Below are 23,470 nucleotides of genomic sequence, written 5' to 3'. Positions count from 1 at the left end.
TACTGTACCAATACACCAGTCCTGTATGGGACAGCCCTAGCATGTATTCAATATGGACCGTGGGTGTTAGCGCCGAAGTGTTGACATGTGGAGGTGTGCAGTATGTAGGAGGACTACTGGAGTTTGGAAGCAGGCTGTGAAGTCTATGCCCACAGTCAGGCACATTAAAAAAAAAAAAAAATGCTGGGAAGTGTTATGGAAAGTACCCTGAGATGGTTTGGCTATATGGAAAGAATGAAGTATGAGAGTTAAGTAGAAAAGGAGGCGGAAACTGAGGATGAAGTGAAGGAATGGGGTCAGATGTACCGGTATATGTGGTGTATGAGGTGTGATGGACAGGGTAACATGGAGGTAATTTGTCCAGGGACATTCCCACCAGAGTTAAGGCATGCAAAGTAGAGAGTTCATGCCCCTCCCGGGCAGCCGCCTTTGCTGGGTGGGGTAACACCCTCCTGTAACCCTAGCAGGGTTATATGATCTATCTAGGTCTAGCCTGGGAGAATAATCCTTTGAAAAGGCCTTCCGGCATCAAAGATTAATTTGTCTACTCAGAATTACATACAGATCTCAGTGCATGTATCAGCTGCCTTTCTAATATGACCGGTAGATATATACCCCTTAGTAAGCAGCCATATTTTGTTTGCTGCCTAGCCATAGGCCTACTGTTCTGAATGATTTTTGATCTTATTCTTTAACCCCTACACGCCGGAGGTTTTCCGATGTTGCATGCTCCTCTGTACAGAGGATTTTGTAATTTTGGAAAAAATACCCTTACTTCCAACCCTATTATCTGCCAAACTATAACAACTAGAGAAAAAAGTAAAGATACATGAGACTCATCAACTCTTCTTCTTTGAATGAAAGTATCCCTATGTTTCCAGGTGGCCCCGTCGATGAGTAAGGATAAGTTAAAGATCAAAGGGTGGCGGGAAGACGCTTGCAGCTATACAAGTCAACCGTCGTTGCTCCAGCCCAGAATCATGACGGCTATAAATATCAACTGGCGCGTAGGGGTTAACCACTTGAATCTGTTAACATCTTGTGTTAATTTATTCCTGCCCTGCCCTGCCCTGACAATTTGGTTCAGTAGGAGAGATCCCTTGTAGTGATGGGTAAATGAAGGCTATAGCCTACCTAGCCCTTCCAGTTAAAAAAAAAAAAAATCCCTCCTAAGCACAATATAATCATCTAGAGGTGGGAAAAAAAAAAATGCATTTGGGATGGGCTTGTACTGCAAAGGGACTGAGTTCTTAGGGAGGAAGAAGGGAGTAGGATGGGAAAGGGAGGGGAGGGGGGAGAGGTAGGTTGGGAAGGAAGAGTGAGGGGTTAGGGAAGGGAAAGGAAGAAGGGAGTAGACTGGGGAGGTGGGGGGAAGAGGGGAGTAGGTTGGGGAGGAAAGGGGAAGCAGGGAGTAGGTTGGGAAAGGGTGGATTGTAGAGGAGAGTAGGTTATGGAGAGAAGTGGGCAGTAGGTTGGGTAAGGGAAGGGATGAAGGCGTGGGTTGGGGAAGAGAGCACGTTGAGGTGGGGAAGAGCTAAGGGGTTTAGTTGGGGAGCGAAAGAAGGGAATGAGGTTGAAGATAGAATAGGATGAGGAGTATGTTAAGGTAGAGGGAAGAAGATTGTGGAGGCAATAGGAGAGGAAGAGGAGAATAGGTTGGGGAGGCTAGAAGAAAGGTGTTTGAGGGGAAGGAATAAGGGAGTAGGTGGGGAAAGGGGGATGATAGTGAAAATTACTGGATTTTAGAGACGAGCCACATCATTTATTATCACGGGCAGTTCAGGCCATCATCATCATCATCATCATCATTAATAATGTCTTGGGAGTATACATCAATACTGTCCTCATATTTCATAATCTTTGTGTCTTGTGACCGTATTGTAAGTGGCATAGGAGGCTTTTTAACACTTTTTGATTTATTTATTTCGTATGTTACATCTTACCATTTTCTTGTATACTTGTATACGGTTGTCATATCGATATAGTTTGCATCAGTAACATACGAGAGGATAGTAAGGAGTAAGGTAGGCTACAGTACAAATCGCCAAGACAAAAACTCCAAAGCCACTCAGTATATGATTAGGATCCAGTTTCCATAGGTTTAGGGGGTACCATGGCAACATCTCTTCTTTTTCTTTATTTCCGCATGTGACATGGTAGTCTCCGCAGTTTAAGCAGATTGCTACTGTTAACCCTCTCAAGTCAGGTGACATACTTTTCATATTGTTCAAGCCAACATAAGATTATTGTATTTCGCTTAGAGACTCCCTTGAAGTGAAGGGGTTAATGGAAACTATATGTACTGTACCTCCCTTAGTGGTGAGTCCCCTAATCTGGAGGTAGCACGTCCTTGGGTTGAAGAGTGAAAAAAAGGGGATAATATATATATATATATATATATATATATATATATATATATGCTAGTGGATACTGAAGTGTAATATAGCAGGCTAATATTCTGTTGTACTGTATGTCATATATATATATATATATATATATATATATATATATATATATATATATATATATATATGTGTGTGTGTGTGTGTGTGTGTGTGTGTGTGTGTGTGTGTGTGTGTGGTAGAGTGTGCGTTTTCGTATAGGGGAGAACGAGGTCCGCGCCCCGACGTTGCGATAAACTTTGGGAATGTTCTTTCGGCCACGTACTGTTTTGGCGGACATAAGGGGTGCTGTGGTTGAACCAGTGTTGCATACTATAAAATGCGCGGGCCGATTACACTTGGTTCACAGACTACACATACAACCAAAGCCACTCCGACACTGCAATCACACTTACAAGCACTTCTCACCCTACATCTAATCTACTATAGCAGTAGCCGTGTGTCTGTCTGTCTGTGTGTGTATTTTGGGCAGCCGAAACTACACGTTCAAATCGCACCAAAATTGGCACAGAAACGCAAAAAAAAAAAAAAAAAAAAAAAAAAAAAAAAATGATGTAAAAAAATCTTGGTCCCATCACGATTGAAAAACTTTTACTATACTTAATGAGCGATCACATTTTGACCAAAAAAACGCTGCTCCCGGATCCCGGCATAGGATCTCTATACAATTTTTTGCCTAGAGGTAGAACTAAAATAAACTGTAGCAGTAGCCGTGTGTGTGTGTGTGTGTGTGTGTGTGTGTGTGTGTGTGTGTGTGTGTGTGTGTGTGTGTGTACTTCGGACTTGCGTTCGGACAACTTGGGTTCCATTCCCGAAGCTGCAAATAACACGATTAATTGGTTAGCTGCAAAAAATCCAAGTGACAACTTTACACTAGAACAGTACATAAACTCGAGAGCTCTCCGCAGTAGCAAGTGCGAGGGGCCCGAAGGGCCCACGAGCACTTGTACATCTCTACCAGACATGCAGCCTAAGCCACGTGGTAGTGATTCATACTTGTAGGCTGTATCGTCCCGACTACGGTCGGGATAGGCCGGTCCAGCAGTGGACACTCAAATGGCTGATACACACACACACACACACACACACACACACACACACACACACACACACACACACACACACACACACACACACACACACACACACACACACACACACACACACACACACACACACACACACACACACACACACACACATATATACACACCTCGCTGGTGCAGTGGTAACGTTCCCGCTTGCCATCTGGTAGACGGGAGTTCGCGCCTCGCTCAGGTTGCGAAAAGTTTCACTGACGAAGTGGGTGGTTACTGTCCCCCTTGAGCAAGGGGACGGGTGTGTGCGTGTGTGAAGGTCACAGCCTTGCCCTTAGATCGGACTATATGAGCTCTCAGCTCCCTTCCGGGAGGGTAAAAGCTGACGATCACGACCATCAGGTGATCCTGACCGACCCGGTGAATTACAAAGAAGCACTCAAAGTACAACGCCTGCACACCAACTGGCTGAAGGGTCACATATTTGAATGTGACCTTGACTGTCGATAGTTTTTTCTAAATCAAATTACATCATTCATGCTTAACCTGTATAACACTTCACGAAATTTGGTTCAGATCATATCAAAGCTGTTTGAGCTAAGCGTGCAGTATTAGATTACAATTTAAACCCTTCAGCTTGAAGTCATTATTTTATTTTTGCTTCAACCAGGTGATTTTGTTCTGGCTGGGTGAGAGTCTTTAAATAAGGATTAGATTAAGGTTTCATCAGCTTCTTCACTGTTAGTGTAGAGGAGCTTCCTTATTTTGAATAAAATCGTCTGATGGTAGCTGGAGTAAATGATACACTTCATCGTACTAGTGGGATTAATGCAAAACATGTGAACAGTAATATTATATTGTAACTCGTAAAATACTTATTGAGATGCTGTGCAAAAATGACGATGAAAAGTAGTATGGACAACCTCTCAGGGATATTCTTGAATCCGGCCCTGTGTATGCTCATAAAACACCCAGTGGGGAAAGCACGCCTTCATGTAAGGTTATGTGGAGTAAATCTTGCGGTGACTGGATCGAATCCATGAGGGAACACAGTAAAAACACTGACAAAGGTAAGACCGAATCTGTGCAGGACATAATAAAACCTATATACTGATAACTGTGATGGGCTATGCTCCCTGGTGGCCACTGGAAGTTGATTCTATCCTCTACCGCATGTATCAAAATGAGAAACTTGTCTGTCGTTCCCTCGTCTAAGGCCTTTCCTCGATCCGGCATCTCTCAGAAAATCTTACTAAGTCATTCCTTTTTCCTTCGTCATTTCCAGCCTCCTCCTCGATATGGTCAGTCAACTACCCATCACATGGGCAACCATAAAAATACTCTGAATAGGTTGTGATAGTTCCTGTTGTTGTGGCCCCAGGCTCATCTGAACGTGAACTCAGTGGACTCCAGGCTGACGTTGCCTTTCTCCTGCAGCCCACCATACTCCTTTCGGGGATAGCGAGGAAGAGGAGGAACATTTATAACCGAGCAATAGAGCTACCCAGTTATATCGGAAACCCCATGATGTCGTCTTTCTCCAGCACCTTGTGATAGTGCATATATATATAGGGTAGAATTTACATGTGCAACGTGTGGGAAGTACTGACGAAGAGGGAAATTACGTAATACCCCTCCAGTGCCACTTGTAAGGCTATGCAAAATGCAATGGTATAGTTATGGGGGGGGGGTGCCTGTTCCCCCAGTCGACCATTTCCTCCCCCCCCCCCCCGTTGGCCTGCCTCTATTTGAAATTACATAATCTGTATTTCTGATTTGAATGTTTAAAAAATCGTGTGTACATTTTCAACTCATCAAGAGCCGACAACACAGTTAGCAGACCTGTAATATAGATTTGAAATTATCACATTTATCTGTATATAAAATGGGCCCCTCAGAAGGCCTGGCCCCACCTTGCCCTCCCCCCTGTTTGTGCAGACGTGGCTAAGCTAGTGGCAGAGTGACTTATTAAATGGTCACGAGATACGTTCGCTAAGCATCTAGTGGAAAAAGCATGCACCCAGATAAGGCCACGGTGTACAGTGCCTGTGGTGCTTTAGGTACTAAGCTCAAGTTTCGCGACCGAATTCATGTGGGAACACAACAAAAAGATTGGCAGAGGGTTGATGCGATCGAATCCACGCCGTGCACAGTACGAGTAACCCCCCCCCCTTCCCCTAAATCAAGGCTTTTCAAGATATAAAAGATTTAAAGAAAATGCAAGAAAACAATGATATGTTACACAATATTCATTGCTGAGGAAAAAACTATAGGGTTAATCTCTACTTTTCAATCATACTATTAGAAAACTTCTTAAGCCCATGAGAATAGGTTTCCTTAGCCTGATCACTTAACAGGCCGTGAAATATTAATCCGAGGAAGATGGAACACTTTTTTTTTTTTTTTAAACGACTGATGAAAGCTCTGATTATCGACGACTATTTTTTCATGCTGTGCAAATGACTGAATGTCAGAAGGTATCTCATGCTTGATGTATATATGTAAAAGTAGACGAAGCTGCTGAACATGAAATCCAAGGATCAAATAAAAATTGTGAGACTGTACAACTTGTACTCATTAGAGCAGTGTAATTTGATGTATTGTGGTCTGTATCATCAATATGCCTGTCAGTGAACATAATGGAACAGGGTTTATCGTTGATGAAGTATACTGTAATATTGATGGCTTATTCGTGCATCGTAATATGATTCGTGTATAATATAATACGAAATCGGACGCACTTTTGAATGGTAGGTTGCCAGGGTACGATAATGACAACCTGAGTCCTTCGAACTCACTAGAATTTCGAGTTAACGAGGGGTCGCTCATGCGCTTCACGACAACAGGATTGGCAGTTCGAGCCCTCACCAGGGTAGCGTATTTCTGGTGTGAGGTCTTGCGGTCTTTCCAAGGATCTCTCCTTGCCCTCCAGAGCTATATTGTCAGTTGGTCCTAGCTCGGGGGATACACACTCTAGTTAATGAGCTAATTCCAAACAACTGCATGCAAAATTGATGGTCAATTTACCATTTCGGACAATCATGGAGTTTGATTATGATAGCATGTTTTTCTTGTGTTTTTTGTTGTCAATCAAATTTAACCATCAGACCTGTCGCAAATCAACCGTTTCCAAGTTATGCCCCTCTTCCCCTTCTCTGACGATAACAGGGGACTGGCGGGGAATTGGTGGTTTTGGGTGGTGGAGCACGGCTTAAAGGGTTCATTTATGAAAGAAAACTAATGGTGGTTGAAATCAATCGAATGACAGAAAAGCATGTTGGAGCCTTTATAAATGAATGAACTGTTATCCTAACTGGGGGCTGCGCCCCCAGACCCAGTACATTATTAACCATCTCATCGCACTGAAACCTAGCCTTCAAAATGCAGAAATCGTATCTTTCTTGTTGTTTTGCGATAAAAATGAAGTCAGAATTAGATTAAAAAAAAAAAAAAAAAAAACAGACCACCCCAACATTATCCACCTCATTTCGTTTAAACCTAACCTTCAAAATACAGAAATCGTACCTTCATAATGGTTGTCCAGCGTCCGTAGTACCATAAATGTGTGTGTGTGTGTGTGTGTGTGTGTGTGTGTGTGTGTGTGTGTGTTTTCTGTAATTAAATGGCAGTTTACAGTTAGGACAGTCCAATGCTCCTGATAACACTCAGGTCAAGAGCTGCATAGTCTTCTTGGAAAAATTTATTCTTAAGTGCCCAGTAACTGTAAGAGCAGCACCACATCCACCAGCCATTGTTTTAACTGATTTCCAATTGAAAGCTCAGGAGGCGTGGCTGCATCAGCAAGTGTGACGTACTGCTTATGTCATTGGCTTCCCTGCTTCAGTCTGTTTGGTCGGCACATCTGCCTTATGAGCCAGCCATCGCCTCTCCATTTGATTCTCTTTCGCAGGTGAAGGTCGGATTTTTTTTTGTTTTAATACCCGTAGTTAATGAACTTTCGTGCTGAATTCTCTACACAGAAGGCGATCGTTCATTTTTTCCATTACAGTGATGGATGTTTAAATTATTGGTGGATGTTTTTTTTTTTTTTTTTTTTTAATAGAGTGGTAGTTAGAAATGTATAAAACAGCTGTGATGAGATGTGATGTGAGGCAGAGTTGTGGTGACTGGGTGAGATGGTGGGTGTGTATTATTTACTGATACTGTCGGCACTGACGGGGCCACTGGCTCCTGCTGGTGCCCTGCCGTCACGTACAGTTAGCCAGCTTTGGCCAAGTCTGGAGGTGATGGAAGAGGTACTTGGCCCGGATGGCCCTGTGGCTGGCCTGGCGGGCCAAGCGGTGGTACTATATGTGGACCAAGACTCCGGTCTGGGTGACGCCCTCCTGGCTCTTCCCGCCTATAAGGCCACTCCCGGGGTGGTGGTGAAGCTGGGATCAGGTCCCCAGGGGGCACAGTGGGTGCAGGGGCAGCCAGCGGCTGTACTGGGTGGGAGACACTTGGTGCACGTGGTGGTGTTCGAGCACGACCCTAGACCCTTCCTGAGGGAGGCAGCCCAGGACCAGCGTTGGAACCCAAAATACCTCCTGTTGGTCAGCCTGGGCCAGCAGAATGCTAGCCATATCCTGGCCGATGATGTGTTGACCCGGGTGCAGTGGTGTGTGCTGCTGCAGACACACAGGGAACGGCTTCGTGGGGCGGTGGAGGCGCTCGTATATTTCCCATTTTCACCAACACATAAGGTTCAGTCACTGGGGCTGTGGAGGCCTAGAAAAAGTCAGATCAGACCTGGACTGGATGTCTTGATTAACACTGAAGATCAGGCTTCACTGGCACAGGAGAAGGCAAAGAAAACCTGGATGGGAGGAGAACTGTTTGTGGACAGGTTTCCTTCATTTGAAGGTTACAAATTCTTGCTTGGAACTTGGTTTGATGACTACCCGTACCTTCACCAATCTCTGACGGGACCTGAGGGCGAAGGTGACGGTGTTATGGTGGAGATGCTAAATGCTATGGCCTCTGTCCTAAATTTCACTTACCACCTGACAACTGAGCCACCTGACCTCCAATGGGGTAATTTCGAGAATGGATCGTGGACGGGAATGCTGGGGATGTTGCACCGCAAAGACAAAAATTTCACTGTTAACTACTTTGGCCTCACACACGAGAGGATCCGAGACTTTGATGCCAGTGTGTCATACTGGATGGAGGGTTTTGGACTGGCTCTGTTGACCCCCCTGCCGCTGCCAAAGTGGCGCAGCGTCTTCTACCCCTTCATGCCGATGGTGTGGGGGTCCGTGGCTGTGGCCTTCGTTTTCGCTGTCCTCATCATGATGCTGCAGGTCAGTATCTCACTCTACTGTGTCCAGCATTTGTCCGGATAAGGGTTATAGAAGTGTAAGTGCGTTTTTCCCCTAACCCGATGAAGATCCATAAACTCTGTATGGCCAAGTGCGGTCAGACTGGAGGAGACTTTTCAGACTGACGAACTGACTTATTCGTGTCTCATGAAAGGCTTATTAAATTTCATGCAGCTCTCACGACTTCAAGTTGTGGGTTACTATTCAGGTAATGGATTTGACCCAGTTGCATCAGGAAACACACACACACACACACACACACACACACACACACACACACACACACACACACACACACACACACACACACACACACACACACACACACACACACACACACACACACACACACACACACACACACACACGCGCTCGCACAGACTGACTTTGATGTAAATGTTGATGACCAGCACAAAAGTCACAGAATAATGTACACTGTGCTGGTCTATATATTGCCAGACGCCTCAATCCCATAACGGGTGGCCACAAACAAATCGCCTCCACATCGCCCTCTCTAATGCCACTTCACTGCTTTGCTCCCAGCTCACAACCCCCTCTCTCATATACCTCTCCACTCCATCCCTTCATCTCATCCTTGGTCTCCCCCCTGCCTCTGCCCCCCTCTATCTCATCCTCGGCCTCCCCCTCCTTCTCCCCTCTCCACCTCACTCGCATACATTTTCGTTGTTAGTCTCTCGCTCATCCATCCTCTCCACATGGCCAAACCACCTCAATGTATTTCTCCTAACGCTTTCTATCACATCCAAATCAAAGCGCTCCTTCACTTCCTCATTTGTCAGCCTTTCTTCATGAAACTCCACATGCTCCTCTCAGACAACTAATTTCCACTGCTCTCATTCTAGACTTGTGTCCTTCCAACAAGATCCAAGCTTCACATCCATACTTTAGAGTTGGCATCACAATGCTGTCATGCAGCGACTTTTTCACTTCCATGCTTACTTCCCTGTTCCTTATCACTGCTTTCAAAGAACCAACAACTTTTCTTCCCTGTTGTATCCTTTCAACACTTCACCCTCTAAAGTTCCATCCTTACTTATCACACTGTCCAAGTACTTAAATGCACTCACATTTTCCATTGGTGACTAGTACAGAATCACAAAATATGTTGTGTTGTTTCAGGGATGTTTAATGAACGGGCGTGTAGGTGTAGGCGGGAGTGTGGGCGTGGGTGAGACTTGGGAGTACTTGGTTCGTCCGGTGTTGAGCCACAGTCTGCCGCGGCTGCCTGGCCCTAAAGTACAGTGGCAGCGGGTGTTCCTGGCCACCTGGATCCTGGCCTGCCTCATTCTCACCACAGCATACACTGCCAACCTCATCGCATTCCTCACCATACCAGTGTATCCACAGCGCATCCAGACCGTACAACAGCTGGCAAACAGTCACTTCAGGTCAGTACACTACCTAAACAGCAAGGGAAAAAGCAATAATATCTCACAGTTTAATCTAAAGTATTGTGCTGATAAAGGTGCTGAAGGACTGCTATGCATTAAAGGGAGATTCCCGTAACTCTGCGTCAGGGTACGGAAACACTTGCTTGAAACATGTGATCGGCAAGATATAACGAAGCACATAGGTTATAACTACTGCATTAACAGTGTCTGAACCTTTAGTGCACCTTGTTTCCTTTTGTGAATCACGTTTCTGGCTAGTGTATCCACCGCCTATAAGACTAAGAGCAGAAAACATGACACTGGTACTGTTATGGGTCATAGTTTTTGCCTACCCTCTTATCCTACCTCCGGCTGGAGGTAAGTCGGAGCCAAGTTTTCACATCGAAAGAAGTCCTGTCGTTCATTGTAAAGGTGGAAGTTGGAAATTTTGCTAGAGGAACAGCTCACTGTGATAGTTACTCGTGTAGAACTAATGCTTCGGGCTACCAACAATGAGTCTTTGTTCGTTATGAAACCCTGGCTACGATATGCTTTCAGTCACAGGCGGGAGTTAAGAATCAAGAAACTATGGATCATGACTGTACAGTAGGTTTCTTCACTGGGTTGATGTTGAGGCATGATTCTCAGTTTAAGGAAAATACATTAACAAGCCCCTTTTAACACTTGTTTTTACACGAGGGATAAGGAAACGAGAGTGCAGATATTTTCCGATTTGCTTGTCCTTCCTTCTAATGCAAATATGAGTTACAAGAGGGAATCGGTTACAAGTTCGTTTGCTGAGGTTTAATTGAGCAGCAGTGATTGCAACTAATATGACCAGTCTAAGTTACATGACGAGTGGCTGACGGCCGTATCATAAACACTGAGAGCGCAAAGGTGTGCACAAGCTCCCACTCTTTGATGATAACTTCTGAAGTAGATGATGATGATAGAATGTCTAATTTTTCTGTACCATTGCTAACTACACTCAGTAATGTGGGATGCAAGCTGATCGCAGCTAACATGTAGTAGTAGTAGTAATAGTAGTAGTAGTAGTAGTAGGAGGAGGAGGAGGAGGAAGTGGTGTAGTAGTAGTAGTAGTAGTAGTAGCAGTAGTAGTGGGAGGAGGAGGAGGAAGTGTAGTAGTAGTAGTAGTGGTAGTAGTGGGAGGAGGAGGAGGTGTAGTAGTAGCAGTAGTAGTAGTAGGAGGAGGAGGAGAAGGTGTAGTAGTAGTAGTAGGAGGAGGAGGAAGAGAAGGTGTAGTAGTAGTAGTAGTAGGAGGAGGAGGAGATGTAGTAGTAAGAACATAAGAAGAGAGGATAACTGCAGTAGGCCGGTTGGCCCATGCTCGGCAGCTCCTAGAAGAGTAATTGAACTACTAGAATGAGATAAGGATAGCAAAGAAGAAGGCTTTCCTCCGCCCTCCAAACCCTCCAGCCGAAGCCGGCAGGAAAAAGTCAGAAAGAACACCACGTAGTATGAACTGCAGGCTGATGTTACCCTTGTCCGGCATCCACACCCATTACGGAGATAGGGAGGGAGTTGACGAACGTTTGGACAGCAGAGCTGCCTGGTTTTGTAGGTATCACCGAATGAAAGCGTCCTTCTCCAGCACCCACGTCTACCATTTACAAGTGTTTCTTTTCGGTATACGGCCGGAACATTTATCCGGCTCGGAGATGATGGACGTCCCTGCCCCGCATAGTCCCGGGTCACCCTTGGGCACGGTGCAGCACTCGTCAGCCCACCAAAAAAGTTAGTAGGTGGATAGTTACCATCACCAAGAGGTACTACCCTTTGAGTGACACGGGGCCAAGGTCCGGTAGCAGGCCTTAAAGCAGCACTGCCAGCTGTGAAAGTACTCAATCACATTCACCAAGTGGTTAAAATGCAGTCTGAGACTACCATTCATACATGTCTCTTCTACACAGCGCATCTTCTTGGCTTTACCTCTATTTTCCCAGCACCTCGCCGTGCGGGAGGACCCCGTTCCGACCCTGGCGAGGTGCTGTCTGCCACAGGTAGGTGGTTGCTTGCTTGTGGTCGATGAGTCTGCTCGATCAGACAGGCCGGAATAGAGCAATAACAACAACAGCAGCAACAGATGTTTCGTAAATCACTGCCAGAAATTAATCTTGCTTACTTAAGTGCATTCAGTTTTATTCATACGGCCGTGAGTGCTGTATACCATATGTCAACATCTAGTCACCTGTGTGTCCCTGTTGTCATCGGTTTGATCCTCACGCATTTGCTCTCAATACATTTCATTTTCACAACACCATTGTGGTGGCTGAGTGGTTAGCGTCGATGACTGCGAAGCTGCCGACCCGTTAGCGCACGAGTTCGAATCCTAGTGCAGGAAGCTGGTGTTACTCAAGTCAGGTGTTCGTCCACTCTTAATGGCTGGTAGGTAAAACGAGTCAGTTGGGTAACACCTAGAGGAACTGTGGTAACCTGGATGATGCAGCGGCCTTGTATCCCAACATATTTGGTGAAAAACCCGCCACAAGTTTTAGGTTACGGAGTTGAGCACCGAGACTAAGCGCCTCATGGCATCTGCCCCCACCTTTAACATTTCTCAAACCCGCATCACTGTTATGATGTAATTTTTCAAGTTCATTCTTGGTACCAACAGGATCTTATTCAATTTTAGGTGATCCCCGTAATAGCGATGGGATCGGTGAAGGCTGCATTCTACTCTTCCATTTCTATTGTCTCCTTAGTTGAATAAATGGTTTGGACGTGGGAAAATAAGCGATTAATGAAGGAATTCAGAGTCACATTATCAAAACTTAGTGCGCGAAGGGACAGACACTAACAGGCCCATGGGCGGGGGGGAGGGGTCGAGAGGGTCGGACGACTCCCCCCCCCCCCACTTGCCTCAAGGTTCACTTTCTCACCGTCTGTTTTGTAATATCGGTTCAAAAAGAGTCGCTCTCTGTTGTTCAGAAATTTTGTGCTGCTTCTCGACGTCGCTTATACATAGCCTACACCCAGACCCCCACAGTAAGCACGCAGCAGACCCTTGACCATCCGGCTGCTATGCAAGTCCAGATTCAGCAGAAAACGACCCCCCCCCCCACTCACCTTTCAAAAAGTCTGGCTACGGGCCTGACTGATTTACAATGGTCAGTTTAAATACGAGTACACCCGTGAGGATAGAAGTGATTATACTGCATTCTGCGTTACATATCAGTTAGCAACGTGGCATTGTTCAAATACAATTTTCCATTATGTGTTATACTAGTGACAACTGGTAGGGGTTGGGCTTCCCCTTCATTATCTCAGTGCAGTAGGGTCTTTCTTTCTCTGTCTGTCAGTCTCTGTCTGTCTGTCTGTCTGTCTGTCTCTGTCTCTCTGTCTCTCTCTCTCTCTCTCTCTCTCTCAGAGTGGCCATGTACGACTATGGGGAATTTGTTCCTGATGCTCTAAAGTCGTCCAAAGACCAGTACTACCGCACCCTCGGCGAGAGATTGGACCTTTATCCCTCCACCGAGTCTTCAGTTTACTCTCTGACCAATGGTACCCACGCCTACATTGAGAGCTACTCCTACGCAGTCGTATTGCTCAATGTTGTACATAAGGTACGAGTACGAGGGCGTATTTTTAAAAAATTATCATTGTGTTTACATATAAGTCAATGATAATCTTCCGTTCCTGTAGCCTCAGTTTGTCTTGTAGACTTTTGTGATACTTCTGTATTGTGCTATATAAATTCTTTCGCATGAATTATTTTATTGCCATTCACATATTTTTCACTCTTTTCTTCTTGCATGATGCATAGCTGCATAAAGCCCTGACACCATTACACTCACATTATTTTATCATTTAATATGGCATTTTACTGCCATTTCAACCATATTCTGTAATTTCATTGACATTGTATTGTCACTTAACACACATTTTATTACCATTTCGCACGCATATTTTTACTGCATTTTCACACACATTTATCGTCAGATTACATATTACATTCTACTTGCATTTAAGTATTTTTCTGTAATTCACAATGAGTTTCACTTCCGTCTCCAGTTCGTTAAGCTGCTGACTGACTCAGAGATATTACTTATCCAGCTGATGCTGTGGTGTAATAACCGAAATGAAACTTAACAAACTAAGCACTCTATGAAACTTAACAAACTAATCACTCTGTCCTGGCCGCGATTACGATCTGAGGTCCTCATGCTCCATACGAGCATACACTACCACTGAGCCAAAGGAGGATTTCACAGCTTCGATTATAGGCAACGCGGGCTTTTATAGACCCCATTACAGTGGAAGATGAGATGCTGAGTGCTGGGAGAACAGCACAGTTCAGTTTTCATTATATTCATCATCACCATTATCAACATCATTTTGACGTTTTTACCCACCTAAGGATGGGATGAGTTAAGAGTTAGAAAACACGGAGAGAGAGAGAGAGAGAGAGAGAGAGAGAGAGAGAGAGAGAGAGAGAGAGAGAGAGAGAGAGAGAGAGAGAGAGAGAGAGAGAGAGAGAGAGACTTTTTAACGTCATACCCAACGAAATGTGTCACACACATTCACTAATTTACATTCAAATCCTGGTCTCACGTCACAGGCCAAATCATTTGCATTTTTTTGTACTTTTTTTTTTTTTAATGGGTGCGTTGCACATTATCTTCTAGGCAAACTGTCGACTGTCATGTTAAAGGGAGGGGGGGGGGAGGGTACGAGACTCATATCATATGCTCCTCCATACACAGATCATCCCACCAGCTCGATCTTGCAAGCTAAATATGAAGCTCAATGCATTTTTACAGGGTTCCCTGCACTTGTAATTTTCATATTTATGTGTCATATTACATAAAAAAAATGATAATGAAATTGCATTTGGTGTGTACAGGCGTACAATACGTACATGCTGCGGGACCAGCTGTACCCGAACCACTTGTGTTGGTACTTTCAAAAGAACACGGCTTGGAAGTACAAGTTTGACAACTGCATCCAACGCCTGGTGGAGGCGGGCTTCATCCCTCGTTGGCTCAAGGTACAGTTGTCTTCAGTACCTCTCTATCTAATAAACTTATCCGAATTAATTTCCACCTGAACTGCAGCCCACAGCGATTGAAGTTCATTTTTTTCTTTTTTTAAGGAGCTCACCTGTATCCTGGAGTATGGAATGTTTTTCTTTTCTTCAATGTATATAGATAGATAGATAAATAGATACAGCATTAGCAAGAGCTGTTGTAAACTGTATATGAGGAATAGTCCTTCAACAGTTTAATTTCCCTTTTCTTCCAGTAATCCACACACACACAAAAAAAAAGGAACACAGATACTCTTATCAAATCCTTTATTTTATATGGAATGTGGAACTTGGGTTTATCAGGTAAATCAAATTTTCAGTTGCAATGGCACTTGGAAAGGGACTGAATGATAACAGTAAAGACAGAGATGACAACATAAAAGTGGGTGGGCGGGGAAGGAGCGGGCAAGTTTATTATCCTTATCTCCCCTCACCCTTCCATCACTAAACCTGTGAGATTCTTGAACTTGTAAACGATCAGATCCCTGTCGTAATTCAAAATTATTATTGCAGAAAGAGCTGAAGATATGGGGAGATTCCCTATTCCTTTTTTTTTCACCCTCCCACCTTCGTGCCCTCCCCCCAACGCACACCTGCCCCCACTCAAGGACTCCATTATGCGTGGAGCAGTAAGGAATATTACATTGTGTGGGTATTAGTTGATAACGTCAGTGCCATAGTCAGCTTCATTCCTCCCAGTGTTCTTCATAAAGCAAACATCACCGAAATGTCTGGTTCTGGTTTTCTGTTATCTTAGTGGGCTGGAGACGGGCACTTTCATGTTGTGGCACTGAAATGGGTGAGTCGCTTCGCTACCTTGTTGTGCAAATGCCCTCAACTCCCTCCCTATCCTGTAAGGGAGGATAATGGACTGCAGGAGGAGATCAACTTCGGCCTACAGCTACTGGGTTCATGTTTTAGATGAACGTGAGGATACAGCAGCTACTACTACCATTAGTTTGACAAGCCACACCGTGTTGTCGCCACTTACCAACATCCCGAATATGTTACTACCAGAGTACAACACATAATGTGGCAGTAACATTCAAATTCTAATTCCCTTCTCTCACCCTTGGGAGCAAAAGTGTAGAATTCAGTGTTGTGGGTACAGATCTGGGAGTCAGTTGGGACTTGGAAAAAAATGATTGTCTCCCTTCTCCTCACTGCGAGGACGTTTATTGTTACTTTATATTCTTCCTACTTTCAGAAAATTTTACTCAGGTCTGGATAGATTTTCCTAGCTAGAGGTGTTAGATATAGCCTTTATTAACTTTTTCACAGCCAAAGATTTCCCTCAAGGTTAATAAAATCTCCTGGGGTGGTCTGATTAAAATGAACAGTATTTCACCTCTGGTTCAGATCAAGACGGCAGACTTCCTTGGGCTGAACTATGATCTGAAGCAACGTGTAGCGTCGAAGGAGCGTCAGCCAATCACCGCGCTGAGCCTGGAGCACATGGAGGGAGTGTTCTTCTTGGGCCTGCTGGGACTCGGCGTTGGTCTGTTGGTTCTCATCACCGAGCTGATCGTCCACTGTCGCTACCACTCTCCCAATCCACAGGAATAGATTACAATATACAGTATAAGGAGATTACAGCATATAACCATATTACAAAAACATTGTCTTGGGTGTTCAGTAGCCTACTTGCTGCAGAGGGCTGACCGATAAACAGAGATGTTGAATATCACCTTATTTAAAGGTTAGCTTTCATGACTAGCCTACTTGTTGTACAAGCATGTTTCGCAGCCATTTATTATCGAAGCACATGACATCACAAACGACATTAGGATACATTTATATTGCAACTTCCTTCCACCAGGGTACGAGTAATCTCGAGGAGTATATGGCAAGACATTGAAAGTACAGTAATATGTAGTCAAACACATGTATAGCGAAACACTCTTCCTTGGCCATACGAGGACATTTTTGGGCAATTTTTGTTTCCAGATTGCATCTCCACTCGATATGCTATAATTACAAATTTTCAGGGAATTACTTAGGCACTATTTGAAGACGATGGTCTTCCTCTTTAGGCAATATTCGCCGGTCAGATACATTCTGAAGTTACATTTTATTACAAAAGGTGTAGGGTTGTGCTTATTGCTCATACATAATTGTTATGTATTTTATTAATATAGTACTGGAAATACTCAAATAATTTCAAACGCACAGTGGCAGTATACACTGGATATTAATCTGACCAGCTATTGTTATATATTTTATTAATACTGTAATGGAAATACTCAAATAACTTCAAACGCACAGTGGCAGTATACACTGGATATTAATCTGACCAGCTATTGTTTACATTTAAGCCAGCCGCAGTTCACACCATCCATCAAGACAAGACTAACTGACTTTAGATAAACGAAAACACATGTACTGAACTACAATGGGAAATATGATAAAAAATGAGTGACATTTCTGGACTCGGGAAGGAGAAATACCTCCACTCGAAGTGGTCGAGGAAAATGGGGTATTGTGCAAAGTTATAGCCTGCAATAAACCTATCTATCTATTGCCAGACACCAAAATCCCGCAAGGGGTGGCCATTTGACTTTGAGTTATTTGTTTTACGGGAATATCACTTTTTTTCTTTCTTTCTTTCTTTGCTGGGATAATTTGGACAGAATGACTCGTGTGACCACATATGAAAGAATTTCATTACTCTTCGGACAACCTTCAGCACTGACATTGTTCGAAAAATGTCCTCGTGTGACCGCGGCTTCAGTGCACAGTGTGACTGGTGAAAAGTCGGACACAAGGATCTAATCCGGGTAGGATGCAGTTAAGACTTGCGCAGTAATTGCTGACCTGTAGAACACAATCATGTACTTCTAGTTTCGCATTTAAGTTGGCCATTTTATGGCATAAGGGTTTAGATACTCTCTTATACAGTACACGTAGCTTGCAGTAAAAGTAGAGTAGATTTTTTTTGTACTGTGCTCATGTCCACTTGGAAATGCTTTTATAATTTAAACCTATAAATAGCATTGTTCCCACTCACTTTTCCCACTCCACACCGAGCTGTGCGACTGTGCGTGGGCTAGGACGGCTCGTTTCCAGAAGGAGAAGGAGGAGGAAGATGGTTCTAATGAAGCGTTGCCCAACAAGCAGGCAAAGCGGTTTTAGAGCTAACCACGCTTTTGTTACGGAACTTGTTTTAGAACTAGCCTAACTATGGTATTTGTGTTTTCTCTGAACCTGTAGGTTGCGTAGTGTCCTCCTGTGGTGGCTGTACAGTTTTCCTGTGCTTACTTTGTCTTCAGACGAGGGCGAACACTTCATTTTTCGGTTTCATTTCTTTTCTCCTGTAATTGACATGTTCTTTTACCATCTTGAGAAGTCCCGTTACTTGACATTTAGAAGAGATATAAAATGTCACATCTCATTATCTGGAGCAATCGTCTTCACCTTTCCCTGAGACACAAAAATATCTTAGAAACATGAGATCCAAAGTGATGTCGTCACGTAGCCATGACAACGATCTTCTGGTTCTAACGAAACACAGTACAAAGCAGCCTTTACAAAATCGTCTCTTGTTTCACATGAGGAAAAAAAAAATGCAGAAAACCATAATAGCCTACGAGTGACCATGTGTCAATCTCGTCATACTATAGTAGTGTTAGTTAATGATGGTCAGAGTTAAGGCCTGTAAGGTAGAAAGTCTATAAATCCGCGGTGTCTTGAATTTTTGTGTTAAGTTTGGCTGCAAGCATTTCATAAATATCTTTTTTTTTTTTTTTGTAGTATCCTTCGTATCGTTTATAAAGGCTCCAACATCCTTTCATGCGTCAGCCTTGGTCACCTAATGACGGCACTCCACGCTGCTAGATCTCTGGCAGCATGCTCATTTAGTCCTTTATCCCTGAGGTAAGCACTCTGTGACTTCCTCCCAGGCCTTTTTTGGTCTGCCTTTCGCAGCACTATCCTCATCATTCACATTTCTCATCTCTCTCTCTCTCTCTCTCTCTCTCTCTCTCTCTCTCTCTCTCTCTCTCTTATCCTTCCCACCCCGTTTGTTAGGGAGAATTAGTGTTTGATGATGATGATGATGATGATGATGAATTTAAGTTTATTTAGGAGAGGTTCAGCTAGGTGATGATGATTATAATGATGATGATGATGCATTAAGTTAACTGGATAGGTTAAAGTAAGTTAAATATGGGTGATTAACGTAGAGAAATACCTATGAACAAAAGTAGGTATATTTATGAACAAAACATATTTTTTCTACCCGTGAATGTGCCTGTACCACCTGTACCGTTACTTTGTGTATTTCTTTGTCTTTGCCCAGAATATTGGAATATTGGTAAGAAGTGAATCGTCATCATCATCACCATCATCATCATCATCACCCAAACCTAGTATGTCACACTTACCTTACAGAACATAGAGTGGGGATATTTAAAGAGTGTGTGATCTCACTGGAGACACAAATCAGAAAAGAAAGGAAGTCTTAAATACAAACTTCATTCGCCCCTCCCTCCATCCTGCTTGCAACGAAAGGCTGGGCGGCGAAACTGACATAGCCTATTCCTATGAAAGTAAGCTAGAGAGAGAGAGAAAGAGAGAGAGTTTGCACCTCCCCCCCCCCCGTTCCTACCCTTCAGTCAGCATATTTACAGCATGTAGAGAATTTGTAAATTCTGTTAATCTCTTTAGTACTGTGACGATTTTTTTTGTTTATTTCTTGCTAACGCCCGTTGGTTTATTCTTGCTAACGCTAGTTGGTTTATTCTTGTTAACGCCAGTTGGTTTATTCTTGCTTACGCCAGGCGTTCTTGTTCAGCTAAGAGAAACACCCATATAGTGCAGGATGTAATGAAGGCTGTGTATAACTTTCAGTTTAAAAAGTTCCCTAGGCTGAGTAAAATAATCTATAGCTAGCCAAGTGATATGAAACACTGTGTTCTTATTGAAGGAATTAATTCATCCATGACGTAACCTGACCTAACCTAACCCCAGAGATGAAAGAAATACAAGAAGAATTAAAAATATATTAAAGTATGTGTTCGTCATCCTAAAGTTGGCAATTAAAGAAATTGGTAGGCTAAAACAATGTGCTAAGAGACGTGACATTGTTTATACGGAACTGTGGTGTGGAAGGGATATGTGAGGTGGTGGTGATGACTATTTTAGTGGTGGTGTCAGTGGTAATGGTGGTACTGGTAGTGGTAGTACAGTGCAGTCCTCAGAGTCTGAATTCCAGATTTTCAAAAATACCAGCTTTCCAAAAGATTTATTTCAAAGATTCAGTATACTGCAGAATTAAAGAAAATATTCATTACCAAGTATTGTTTCCATGGTAACTTATATTCAAGAATTGCTACTGTAGTTTACAGTCACTCAGCGTTGCTCACTTGAACTACAAGATTGATTTCATGATTTTCTGTTTTACGATTCTCTCCCCGTGAACAAAAGTCGTCCTTGTTTTTGCTGAGTTTTCACACCTGAACCAGAAAAAGATGAGTATGGGATGATAAATCTGGGCATGGATACAGTGAATAATAATGCTAATCAGGTGCGTGTTCATGCATATAATTGATGATAATGACAGTTCCAATTTTCCAAAAAATTAAATTTTTGAAAAGTTTCTTGATGCTCAGCGTTATGGATTTGGGGAATTGCAATGTAGCGGTGATGCTGGTAATGGTAGTGGTGATAGTGGTGGTGGTAGAGGTGGTGCTGGTGGTGGTAGAGGTAGTTGTGGTGGTGATGGTGGTGGTAGAGGTGGTGGTGGTGGTGGTGGTGGTGGTAGAGGTAGTGGTGGTGGTGGTGGTAATGATAGTGCCATTAGTTGTAATTGTGATGGTAGCCAGTAACAGTATCTTCCCAATATCATACTTAATTGCATGAGTACGAAAATAATGACAACAGTTTGGCATTAAGGAATCTTACCACCTGGCCTCTGCCGTCACCCCTACCACTCTTGCACCCGTACAAAAATGTGAGTAAAATGTAATGATGGAGGGAGGGAAGGTGGTGGGGGTACCGTGCATGACACTGCACAGAGCAGCACAGTGATGGGTTGAGGGTGCGGGTGAAAGCACTGGTGTATATAGGAGGTGCGGGTACTTAGACATGGCACAGAGCAGCACAGTGCTAGGGTGAGGGTGAGATTAAAGGAACTGGTGCATATAGGAAGTGCTGATACAGAGGAGGTACAGAGCAGCACAGTAACAGGGTGAAGGTGAGGGTGAGGGTGAAGGCATTGGTATTATACGGGGTGTTGGTACTGTCTGTGTGTACCGTCACCATCGCTGCACTCTGTGTGGTTGGCGTGGGCAGCATGTGTTGGCGATTTGGCCAAACTGTCAGTGAGAGTTGGGTACAAAAGCAGAACTGGCCAGATGTGGCCAGGCCTAGACGTGAAGGAAGAGATGCTTAGCCCGGGTAGCCCTGTGGCTGGCCCGGCGGGCCAAGCGGTGGTACTATATGTGGACCAAGACTCCGGTCTGGGTGACGCCGTCCTGGCTCTTCCCGCCTTTAAGGCCACTCCCGTGGGGGTGGTGAAGCTGGGATCAGGTCCCCAGGGGGCACAGTGGGTGCAGGGGCAGCCAGCGGCTGTACTGGGTGGGAGACACTTGGAGCACGTGGTGGTGTTCGAGCACGACCCTAGACCCTTCCTCAGGGAGGCAGCCCAGGACCAGCGTTGGAACCCAAAATACCTCCTGTTGGTCAGCCTGGGCCAGCAGAATGCTAGCCATATCCTGGCCGATGATGTGTTGACCCGGGTGCAGTGGTGTGTGCTGCTGCAGACACACAGGGAACGGCTTCGTGGGGCGGTGGAGGCGCTCGTATATTTCCCATTTTCACCAACACATAAGGTTCAGTCACTGGGGCTGTGGAGGCCTAGAAAAAGTCAGATCAGACCTGGACTGGATGTCTTGATTAACACTGAAGATCAGGCTTCACTGGCATAGGAGAAGGCAAGGAAAACCTGGGTGGGAGGAGAACTGTTTGTGGACAGGTTTCCTTCATTTGAAGGTTACAAATTCTTGCTTGGAACTTGGTTTGATGACTACCCGTACCTTCACCAATCTCTGACGGGACCTGAGGGCGAAGGTGACGGTGTTATAGTGGAGATGCTAAATGCTATGGCCTCTGTCCTAAATTTCACTTACCACCTGACAACTGAGCCACCTGACCTCCAATGGGGTAATTTCGAGAATGGGTCGTGGATGGGAATGCTGGGGATGTTACACCGCAAAGACAAAAATTTCACCCCAAAGTATTTTGGCTTCACACACGAGAGGATCCGAGATTTGATGCCAGTGTGTCATACTGGATGGAGGGTTTCGGACTGGCTCTGTTGACTCCCCCGCCGCTGCCCAAGTGGGACAGCGTCTTCTATCCCTTCATGCCGATGGTGTGGGCGTCCGTGGCTGTGGCCTTCGTTCTCGCTGTCCTCATCATGATGCTGCAGGTCGGTATCTTGCACCTCTCTGTTCATCACTTGCACAATTTTACGTTCCTGGATTACTGCACGTTTTTCTAAACCTACGAAGATCCATAATTCCTTTCAGTTCTGTTGATGACCAAGTTTAGTCAAATTGGAAGATCGACTTCAAACTGACGATTTGACTCTTTTGTACCTCATAAAATACTCAATGAATTTCATGCAACTCAAGATTTGTAGTATTCAAGTTGTGAGACTAACCCAATTCTATTAAGGAAAAACACAGATCGACTGAAGTGTATGTGCTGATGAACAGTGCAAAGTCCTAACACAGACATCACAGAATATATTATGTTGTTTCAGGAAGGCTTAATGAGCTGGCGTGTAGGTGTGAACGGAATTGTGTGGGCTTGGGTGAGGCGTGGGCGTACCTGGTGCGTCCGGTGTTGGGTCACATTCTGCCGCGGCTGCCTGGTCACACAAAACAGTGGCAGCGGGTGTTCTGGGCCACCTGGATCCTGGCTTGCCTCTTTCCCACCACAGCATACACCGCCAACCTCATCGCATTCCTCACCATACAGGTGTATCCAGAGCGCATCCAGACCGTACAACAGCTGGCAAAGAGTCACTACAGGTCAGTAGGCTACGCTAACTAAAAAGCAAGGGGAAAAAAATCAATAATTTCTCACAGTTTAATTTAAAGCATTAGATTCATAGCACAGTGTTGGCAGAGGCGCTCCAAGGCGCCCTTGCCTATCCTTGTGGTACAGCAAGAGAAGGGGAGGGTCGCGTAGCTCTGACCTTGGGCGCAGAAATACTTCCCTGAACCATGTAATCGGTAGAATAACGAAGCACTTGGGTTAGAGTTGG

At 44.4% G+C, this 23,470-nt stretch overlaps 1 protein-coding gene and 1 pseudogene across 1 annotated transcript; both read left to right on the top strand.

Annotated features, from left to right (window-relative positions):
• The first annotated feature begins 7,575 nt into the window (after positions 1–7,575).
• LOC145401672 (ionotropic receptor 21a-like) lies at positions 7,576–16,764 on the top strand. Its single transcript, XM_080273861.1, has 5 exons — positions 7,576–8,742; positions 9,901–10,169; positions 13,540–13,735; positions 15,016–15,159; positions 16,558–16,764. Exons 1-5 carry the CDS (start codon positions 7,576–7,578, stop codon positions 16,762–16,764), a joined length of 1,983 nt encoding a protein of 660 aa, XP_080129987.1.
• Positions 16,765–21,551: 4,787 nt separating this feature from the next.
• Positions 21,552–23,256, top strand: LOC145401664 (glutamate receptor ionotropic, delta-1-like; annotated as a pseudogene).
• Positions 23,257–23,470: the final 214 nt, after the last annotated feature.

This window comes from Coenobita brevimanus, chromosome 6, assembly GCF_032717465.1.
Source record: "Coenobita brevimanus isolate Jiangsu-jjx chromosome 6, ASM3271746v2, whole genome shotgun sequence".
Lineage (NCBI taxonomy): Eukaryota > Metazoa > Arthropoda > Malacostraca > Decapoda > Coenobitidae > Coenobita > Coenobita brevimanus.
The sequence above is the reverse complement of the archived record's forward strand: the minus strand, read 5'-3'. Positions and strand labels throughout refer to the sequence as shown.

What these genes read in the sequence shown, in the direction of transcription:
- LOC145401672 (XM_080273861.1), top strand. Translation starts at nt 7,576, where the DNA reads ATGGTGGGTGTGTATTATTTACTGATACTGTCGGCACTGACGGGGCCA. An exon ending in CTGGCAAACAGTCACTTCAG is followed by an intron (nt 10,170 to 13,539) that starts GTCAGTACACTA and finishes TCTCTCTCTCAG; the next exon opens with AGTGGCCATGTACGACTATG. An exon ending in TCATCCCTCGTTGGCTCAAG is followed by an intron (nt 15,160 to 16,557) that starts GTACAGTTGTCT and finishes CCTCTGGTTCAG; the next exon opens with ATCAAGACGGCAGACTTCCT.